Here is a 10888-nt window from a genome sequence, read left to right on the forward strand (position 1 = left end):
TCAAGATTTACATTTATTTTAAAAGCCAAACGTATTAGAGTCAAATTTAAATAAAAACAAAACATTAAATGAAATCCTAATACTAAAATACTTACAAATTACTCTTACAATAACTTAAAAGTAAAAGAACGCAGCGTACATATGGTAATGATATTTAACGCTGCAAGGTAATCATATTTTATCGCTGCAGTAAGTCCCTAATGGTTGACGTGTTTATTTAATGCAGAAAATGGCTTAAAGTTTAAAGCTTTTGATTTTTTTTTATCTTCGTGATGTCAGCTCCGTTATGTTGTTGTCAACTCCGTCATTAAGAGGAAATCGCGGAGTTGACAGTAACGGAGTAGACATAATTATACATAATCAATAATATCTCATTATTACTTATTGGAAAACATCTTTAAAATCTTTTATTGCTGTATTGTCCAAAAGATTTAAAGAGTACTAAAACACGCCGTTTAAAAATTTGTAATTTTACGGAATAAAAAAGCGTAACGGAGTAGACTTCGAGTAAGATTATCATTTTTAAAATAAAGTAATTAGGCTCTCATTTTTATATAAATAAGGCTTGCAGCACGATATAACTTTAAATATTAATAAATTCCATAGAACTGGACTTTTTTTCATTATTTTAATTAGTGAATAAGTAAAAACTACAAACCTGTGACTATTTTAGAATGTAATAACGGAGTGGACAAAAAATGTGGGGACAGCAAGTTTTTGACAAGAGCTACAACCGGATAAGGTGTAAATTAATACATGTATTAAAATTAATTAGCCTTAATACTAAAGAAAAAAAATTATTGAGTATAACAATATAGTCCTAGATACAGGACATCTACGGAGTGGACATTTTTGATTAACAATTGTGCACACAAAATTTTAAATTTTAGTTGAAAATATCCGATAAAATGCTAGTTTATATTAACGATAAGTATTACTACCCATGGTGCTGTTTTTTATGTTACTTGTACAAGAATTGCGTTTTTACAGCTGTAGGACAAAATTTCAGTAACGGAGTTAATTCCGGAAAGTTCTAGAACATTTAATGACGTTAGAGATTTAATAGCTTTGATAGTTTTTACCAATAATAATTGTAAATATGTTTTTGCGCTGATTTATGACGGTGTTTTGAAGGATATTTTAGGAAAAGCATAGAGTATATATATTGAGGAAAAATTTGTAAATAGGAGAGTTTTAGTTAGGAGAAAAGATTATCGTTTATTGATTTAATTTATCTGTTTATTGATTTGTTGATTACGAGAAAAAACTACAAGCTAGCCGGGCATGGAACCAAGTATGAGATTATTTGATATGTTTGAAACGTATGATGGCACTTCGGATGCTGCTGTTTGGATTCAACGAACGAAAGTGATTGCTGAAATTCAGAACTTAAAGCTTGAACTACTTTTTCCGATTCTTCTCAGAGAAGCTGCTTATGCAGTGTACGATGCTTTAACCGCGGAAGATAAAAAAGATGTTGTGGAAGTCGAGCGTGTGTTATTAGCGGCGTTTTCTGTAGATGCCTATACTGCATATGAACTGTTTACAAAACGAAAATTATGTGACAGAGAAAAAGCCGACGTGTTTTTGGCTGATTTAAGACGATTAGCCTATCTTGCTAAATTATCAGAGGAGTCTGTGCGTTTGGCGTTTGTTGTGGGTTTGCCAGAAGTTTTATCATCAAGATTTCGAGCCGTAATGGACCCGATTGATATAATGTTACCCAGAGTGAGAGCTGCTTTGAACTGTGCAAATGTGATTGACAGTGACGCTGTTGGCGCTGTATCTAGACGCCATGCTACAAAAACCGCGTTAGTGTGTTACGACTGCAAAGGTTTGAATCACATTACAAAGAATTGTTTGCTTGCGAAGAACTTGTCACCGAAGACTGTTAGATGTTTTAAATGTGGTGAGGAAGGACACATTGCATCGAAATGCTGGAAGCTGCAGGGAAACGATTGCAGCGAGGAATCTGCGCTACCTCGCTCCTGAGCAACGGTGGAATGAGCGCATTATCTGTTATTCGTTTAAAAGTTAACGGTATGGTTGCAACAGCTTTAGTGGATACAGGATGTTCGAAGACGATTTTGAATAAAAAATTCCTGCCGAAAAGTCAATGTAGGTACTCAAACTCTCAAAAGGTAGTAACGTTTGAAGGAAAAGTTCATCAGTGCACTGGATCAGCGGTCGTGATTCTTGAGGTTGATGGCATTAAAGCACGTGATGAAGTTATTTTAGTGGACTTCCAACCGTTTGGAGTTGATATGATGCTCGGAATGAGTTCCATTAAATTACTAGAAGGAGTATCCATTTCTCCTTTGGGAAAAGCGAAGTTCGGATTGAGTTACTGTGGAGCATCGGCTTTGAACAAGGGCAAAGTTAAGAAAATCGAAATAAAAAAGAAAGATCGCGAAGCAGTTTTTAATGGTGTTGAATGGAGAGTCAAATGGAAATGGAGAGATGGAGAAAGCCCCGACCGATTGCGCAATAAAGTGGCACAGTACGGAATTCCACAACACGCTAGAGCAGACTATGAAAACGAACTACAGGATTGGATTGATCGGAAGTGGCTGTTATAGTATGACGAAAATGAATTGGGGCCGCCCAAAGGGCAGATTCCTTTAATGGCTGTCATTCAGAGAAACAAAGACCACAAAATCCGACCTGTTCTGAACTGGAGAGAAGCTAACGATTTCATTGAGACATACACGAGAGATGCAGATGTGTGTGTCGAAAAGCTTAGAGAATGGAGAAGAATGGGTAACAAACCAGCAAATATTGATTTACGCAAGGCTTATCTTCAACTAAAAACTCTCTTTGGCCCTTCCAAACAGTGGTGTTTCGAAATAAAAGGTATTGTTTGACACGACTTGGTTTCGGATTGAACGTTGCGCCAATGATCATGAAATCCTTTGTGAGTGCCGTCATTGATCAAGACGAATTAGTGAAGAGTGGAACGTCCGCTTATGTTGACGACATTTTCGTAGACGAAAGTGTGGTGAGTCTTGATTATGTCAAGAGGCATTTTTTAAAATATGGTTTAGAAAGTAAAGAAGGTGAGCAGATTGGTAATGATGGAGTTCGTGTATTAGGATTGTGTGTGCGCAAGGTTGGTAACAAACTGATGTGGTCCAGAGGGAATCGAGTTGATGCTATCTCGCAAAAGTTAACCAGGAGAGTTGTGTTTTCAATCTGTGGACAGTTGGTAGGACATTTACCCGTGTGTGGTTGGCTGCGAGTGATTTGTAGTCTCTTGAAGAGGAAAGCTGTCAGTCTGACGAAGGGTTGGGACGATGAAATTTGTGATGAGAACGTTAAGTGGGTGTTTAAAGAAGTATTTGCTGAGGTGGAACGTTGCGAGCCTGCTTGTGGTGATTGGGCTGTGTGTGGTGATGAGGGAAAAGTGTGGGTTGATGCCAGTTCTTTAGCGATGGTTGTTCTTATTCAAGTTGGGGAAACTACTGTGGAGGATGCAACATGGCTGCAAAAAGAAACGTCTGATATTCATATAAACATGGCAGAATTAGACGCTGTGATACGTGGAATGAATATGGCTCTGATGTGGAAGCTGAAGAAAGTGACTGTTTTTACCGATTCCGTGACAGTATTCCACTGGGTTTCTGACGCCCTTACAGGAAAATCAAGGTTGAGATCAAAAGCGACGGGTGAAATGCTGATTCGAAGAAGACTGAGCGTGTTGCAACAGCTAATTGAAGAATACAATGTTAGCAATGAGGTAAAACTTATTCCTTCTAAAGATAATTTGGCTGACGCATTAACTAGAGTTCGCAGCAGATGGCTCAACAAACTGACTGTGCCAGAGTGTCGGAATAGTTGTATGGGAATCGTAGCTACGAAGGCTGAATCTATTTTCGATATACACCAAAGAACTGGACATTTCGGAGTGAATCGAACGTTAAACTTTGTTCGTAAAGCAATTCCGACTGCTACTGAAAACGATGTTCGAAATGTGATAAAAAGTTGCGAACCATGTCAGTCAATAGATCCAGCGCCAATACGGTGGGAAAAAGGGAAATTGGATGTTGAAGGAAACTGGGAGAGATTGGCCATGGACATCACGCATTATGGCACTGACAGGTTTTTGAGTCTAATTGATTGCGGACCTTCAAAATACGCGTTGTGACGACAATTATCAAGCTCATACGGAAGTCTTGCCATAGTCCAAATACTCAGTCCTGCATTATCCCTGATGTGGAAATAGAGATGAATACTGAAACTGGTCTAGAGAACGCTAAAAATCAAGGAGAGCAAGTTAAAGATGTATTAGAGACGAACGAGGAAAATGTCGAAGCTGAAGATAGACCCCAAGAATTCGACATGCTTTTGCGACGGAGTGGTCGGGAACGGCGCATGCCTTCGAAATACTTTGATTGCTATTTGGATGATCCGTAAGGATCAAGGAGGAGTGTAATTCCGGAAAGTTCTAGAACATTTAATGACGTTAGAGATTTAATAGCTTTAATAGTTTTTACCAATAATAATTGTAAATATGTTTTTGCGGTGATTTATGACGATGCACAGTGAGCCAGGTGGTGGACAAAACCTCAAAAATGAAAGTTTATTATTTCAATAATCATATTATAAAACATAATCGCAATACTCTACTGACTAATTAAAACATTTGTTTGAGTTTAATAGTATCTTTCAAAACCACAAAAATCAATTGCGGTTCCATGTATGATAATTTTATTTATTTTTTTAAAAAAGCGCGAGTTTTTTTTATTTTTGTGAATATCTTTTGTTAACAGTAGCTTTAAAAAAAATACGTGATGCGCAATTAGTTTATTTATTTTAACTATTAAATTGTATAGCTTTATCAAAAAAATCAATAGAAAAAATCGTTGTTTATAAAACATTTGTAAACTGGCTTTATTATAACAAGGTAAGTTTATAACATTTAATACTTTTATTTCGTACAAAAAGTGTCAGATAAGTTAGGGAACCTACGAGAACCTATATCGAGTGCTTGAGCTAGTAAATGCTACATGTCTATAACCTATTAGAACTGTATACATCGCCCATTATTTCCCATTTTGAGTTTATTTGATACTTTAAAAATACGAGTTTCAAATCGTATTATTCGCTTGAAATCGAAATACTTATTTGAAACGTCATGTTTTTTATTAAACCAAACAATAACAGATGTTATTTTTCTCCAATACAATTCAATGCACATTGTACTGTTTGAATAATACTTTTTTTGTTTTTTACTTTAGTTATAATATGAAAATTGGTGAGATTCACACACTTATAAGACAAAACAAACTACTTCCTAATGATAAATCATTTTCTTCATCAGTATTAACTCTCCTATCTTCAGTAGATATTACACTAAACGATTGTGAGTGTAAAAACTTTATAAAAGTATATCGTAAAAAGTGGATAGCTGCAAATAATGATGCAAATTACTTTGAAAAAAGCAATGAAAAATGGTTAGCTCAAGATTTTCAGTTTACGTACATTATGCTAAATTCTACAGTTAATGACGTTGGAAGACCTTGTTGCTCTTTTAAAAACTCATGCAACAAAACAAAAAAGAGAAAGCTTAACAAAGTTATTAACAGTTTATCTGGCTTTGAATTACTTCATGCAACAAAATTAAAATTTAGAAATGAGTTTAAGTACGAGACTGCTAGAAAAATTGCCGAAATTTCAGATGAAAAACCAGTTAAAAATCTTATGAAGTACACACCGGATGAAGGTCTAGCATTGGTTGTTGATGGTGGTTTATCAAAATCAACATACCAGCTTTTACGAAATGGCGCAGAAGAAAAAGGCTGCCACATTTATCCTTTATATAATAATATACGGTTTTCAAAATCTAAATGTTATCCCAAAAACGTTTATGTAGATGAGTATGCCGTAAACATACCGCTAAAAGACCTTCTTATGCACACTCTTGAAAGACTGTGTGACGTACAAGCTCCTGCAGGAGCTTGTACGTCACACAGTCTTTGTTATTAGCACATGTGCTAATAACAATGTTAGAAGAACTAACTAAACTAACATTTAGATGCAAAGCTGGGTTTGATGGTGCTACAGGGCAAAGCGTTTACAAGCAGGTTAGCCATAATGAAAACATTTGAACGAAATCTAAAAAATGAAGAGTGCTTATTTATGACTTGCATAGTACCATTAGAACTCAGCGGATTTTATAATAATAAAAACGTAGTAGTGTGGAGAAACGAAAAGCCGTCATCAACTGCATATTGTCGACCCGTTAGATTTTCTTTTCAAAAGGAAACTAAGAATGTTGTGGAAAAAAAAACTATTGATTCCGAAATTGAGAACTGTGATGTTATTAACATTACTTTTGCTGGGAAAGAATTAGCTGTAAAATGTTTTATTGAGCTAACCATGGTAGATGGTAAAATTCAAACAATTTTATCAACTATGACAAACTCGACACAGTGTTGTCCAGTTTGTGGTTTATCTCCAAAAAACATGAATAACTTGGAGAAAGTTATGAATTTAGACACCAATAATTTAGAGTTTAAATATGGTTTATCTAGTTTACACGCTTGAATAAACTTTTTTGAACTAATACTTCATGTTGGATATAAAAAGGAAACCGGAAAATGGCAGGCTAGAGCCGTAGCTGATAAATTAGCGGTAGAGCAAGTAAAGTGCCGAATTGAGACCGATTTTATGAACCAATTAGGATTGGTTGTGGATTTTCCGAAAAGATGAGGTTCGGGTAAGTCAAATTTTGTATTATATAAAATATATATTATATATCCATATAATATATTAAATATAAGATATAATTTTCTAATTTTTAAGGTACTAGTAACGACGGAAATACTTCCCGCAGAGCTTTTGCCAACTATAAATTAACCGCCGAGATATTAAAAGTTGATGAAACTCTTATATATTATTTTTATATTATTTTAGTCACTTTGTCATCAGGATATGATATAGATACTATAAAGTTTAAAGTTTTTTGCATAACCGCTCTAAAACTTTATATATCCAATTATTCATGGTACTATATGTCACAATCTGTCCACAAAATTTTGGTTCATGGTCATGCTATAATTGAAAGACAATTTCTACCAATCGGAATTATGTCTGAAGATGCCCTTGAGGCGCGAAATAAAGACTTCAAGAACTTTCGGGAACATTTTAGCAGAAAGACTTCAAGAAAAGATACAAACCAAGATTTGATTAATAGGCTTCTTGTATCCAGTGATCCCGTTATAACATCTCTTAGAAAACTAAAGTTAAATAACAATCAAAGTTTGCATAAATTTCCCAGTGAAGTTCTAGAGTTGTTGAAAGAATCAGCTCCGTAATTGAATGATTTGTAATATATAAATTAGTACAAGCTTTGTTTTCTTTTTCCTACAAGTAACCTTTTTTCTATATAGTATAAAAAAACTTAAAATAATGTCATTCAGAATTTGGGGGTAATAGATTTAAAAATTAAAAAATGTAATTCTTTAGACTAGAATTTTACTAATTACTACCATAATTAATCTATAGAATTTATATTTCATCATAAAATATAATTAAAACCTCATAAGCATTTTATGAGAACTCAAATATAAAAAATTACAAACCCGCGTTTTTTAAAGTTTTTTCTATTATTTTCAGTATATTCAATAATTTAACTAAAATTTATAGTAAAAGCGAATATTTTTTATTATAATGTGTTTATTTAGACATTTAAAGGACTTTAGTAAAAAAAAAATTATCAAAATAATTTTGTCCACCATAAGTCTAATATCCGGCCCACTGTGCGGTGTTTTGAAGGATATTTTAGGAAAAGCATAGAGTATATGTATTGAGGAAAAATTTGTAAATAGGAGAGTTTTAGTTAGGAGAAAAGATTATCGTTTATTGATTTAATTTATCTGTTTATTGATTTGTTGATTACGAGAAAAAACTACACTTATAAACGAAAAAAATATAAAAATTGCAGTAAAACATGTTTTTGAAGTTAAGAGAAGCTGCAGGTGTGTTTGGGTACTCTAAAAGTACGTTAGCCTACAGAATAAAAATGCTCAGAAATAATAGAAAATCAAAAAGTGATAACTTTTCAACCAAATATTCTGTGAATCAAGTATTTACGAATGCAGAAAAAGTTATGTTAGAAAATTATATATTGAAATCACCTAAAATAAATTATGGTTTAACTTATTACCAAGCTAGAATTTTAGCATATTAATACAGTAATGCTTTGAAAAAATATCCTGAACTATGGAGCCAAAATAAAATTGCTGGTATTGAATGGATGAAAGGATTTATGATAAGACACAAAAAGCTTTCTCTGCACAAACCAGAAAATACAAGTCTATCAAGAGCAACAAGTTTTACCCGTCAAAATGTGAATAAATTTCAAATCAACTTAGAGTACTCTGTAAGTCAAAATGATCTCCAGAACGCATATTTAACATAGAAAAAACAAGTGTCATGACCGTTGTGCAGGCACCAAATGTCATAGCTCAGTGTGGTCAAAAGCAAGTTGGCCAAAACGTCTCAGCTGAAAAAGGGCAGCTTGTAACTATGTGTGCTATTATTAATGCAGTTGGAAACACTATACCACTAGTTTTTATTTATCCTAGGGCAAGATTTCAAGAGCGTATGCTAACAGGAGGACCTTATTGTTGAGTTGGATTTGCTAACAATCCCAGTAGTGGATGGATGACAGGAGCACTTTTTATATGAGTGCTCGAACATTTAAAGTTATATTCAAAATGCAATAAAGAAAAGAAGATTTTGTTATTGCTAGATAACCATGAAAGCCATTGTACTATTAATGCAATCAACTTTTCCAGAGAAAATGGAATTGTTTTACTTATATTCCCACCACATTGTACACATAGACTTCAACCTCTTGATGTTTCAGTATTGGGTCCTTTTAAACAAAAACTTTCTGTATCTCAAAATGACTGGTTGGTAAATCTCCCAGGAAGAACTATAACAGTTCATGATTTAGCCAGTATAGTAACCTCTGCATGTAATAGCTCATTTACACCAAATAGTATTACTGCAGGGTTCAAAAATTTGTTTTGTTCTTTTTCAAGGAATGCATTTACAAATCAAGATTTCGACTATTCAGAGGTTACAAACTGAAGCCCAAATGACATCTCTTATCAATCTAGTAATAATGACAACAACAAAAAAGCTACGTTGATTTTAAAATTTCAAATGTTAGTGATCATTCTATAGTAAAAACTTTTGAAGCTACTGTGCCAAATAATGAGTCACTTGATGGATATAAAAACTCAACTGATGAGCCGTCACAGCCATCTGCACCAGTTTTATTTCCTGAAATGATTAGACAATACCCAAAAGCACCTCCAAGTAAGAAAACATCAAGAGGCAGGAAAAAAGGAAGATCAAGAATTTTAACAGACACATCAGAAAGACCACCAAAAACAGAATCTTTAACTTACACAAAGCAGAAAATATTTAACAAGCGTTTCAACTCCAAAAAAAAATTAATTACTGCAACAGTCTCTAGCTCTACCTGTATGCACAATAAAAGTAATTCTTGTTTGCAAAATAAAATAAGTTTAAATTTTAAAGAAAAGCCTGTTGTATACACAGATAAAATACACAGAAGCATTAAATCATGGAGATTTTTGTTTAGTCCAATGTGCTTCAACAGTTAACAACGCAACATTAGCTTTTGTTTGCAGAATTGAAGAAATAAATTGAAATATTTTGGTTGTTAATTTGTTGAATAAAAAAGTAGGATTTAATATTTTTTACTTTCCTGATATACAAAATAGGTGGTCGGTGCCAATTGCAGAAGTCTTAGAGAAACTTCCTATTCCAAACAATGCAGGAAGCATGTCAAGAGGTTCTTGTATGATATTCAAATTTGATTTTTCCACATTTAAACTAGGTTGAATGTTATGAATTCTCTCAATTCGATAAAAATAAAATATTTATGTTTATCTACATCCATTTTGTATTCACGCTCTTTGTTTTTTTATTAATATCTTTTTATGAATAAGAGTGATATGTGATTGAATAGCATTTTTATTTTAGTTTATTTGAGTATACAAATTAATGGATTGAGATCTTTATAAGAATAATTATGTTACTCCAAATAATTATGTTGATTCTGTTATTGTTAATAATTACTGCTGAACGAAAAAATTAGGATTTAAGAAACATTTTTTGTCTTAATATATTTCCTAAACTGCCCCAACATTGTCCTAAACTACCCCCTCTCGTGGGGTAGTTTTGGACAATGGGTAGCTTCGGTTTTAAGAAAAAAAATCAACTATAATTTATTTGAACTAGCTCGACTTTACTTTTTTTTGAAGAACGAATACCAAAATTACCTTTTTCAGCAAAAAATTTATTTTTTTGTCAAACAGTACAAAATCTGTAATATCTTTTTAAAAAAGTGTCCTAATGTGCCCCCCTCTCCCCTACATATCCTGTTACAAGTAAAACCTTAATCCTTAAGCTAGAGCATGCAAGTAGTGTACACACATCGACTACAAATAGGTAGAACATGCGAGGAGTGTACATATATTGACTGAAAAATAGGTAGAACATGCAAGAAATGCCGCTACATTAACTGACATTAAGGTAGAACATGTAAGGAGGGGCGCTAAATCGACTGAGATTTTTGGTTTGGAAAGGCAATCTAACAATTAAAAATTTTTTTTTTACAAAAAATTTTTTTTTGAAAGGATTTTTTTCCCAGGGTATTTTTTCTAAGCGTGATTTTTACCTGAGGGATTCTTTTTTGAAATAATTTTTTAACGGGGTAATATTTCAAGGGGCTTTTTTCAAGGAGATTTATTCCGCGGGAGTTTCCTAAAACCGTTGTTTTGTAGACTTTTTTCAATCTTAGATCTAGTAAAATAAATGGTGTAATAAAAAGTAGAAATAACAAGAA

At 33.3% G+C, this 10888-nt stretch overlaps 1 protein-coding gene across 1 annotated transcript; it reads left to right on the forward strand.

The window, feature by feature from the left end:
• The first annotated feature begins 2902 nt into the window (after window positions 1-2902).
• Window positions 2903-4144, forward strand: LOC136076053 (uncharacterized). Its single transcript, XM_065789518.1, has one exon. It carries the CDS (start codon window positions 2903-2905, stop codon window positions 4142-4144), a length of 1242 nt encoding a protein of 413 aa, XP_065645590.1.
• The last annotated feature ends 6744 nt before the right edge of the window (window positions 4145-10888 follow it).

The sequence above is a fragment of the Hydra vulgaris genome, chromosome 02 (genome assembly GCF_038396675.1).
Source record: "Hydra vulgaris chromosome 02, alternate assembly HydraT2T_AEP".
Classification (NCBI taxonomy): Eukaryota; Metazoa; Cnidaria; class Hydrozoa; order Anthoathecata; family Hydridae; genus Hydra; species Hydra vulgaris.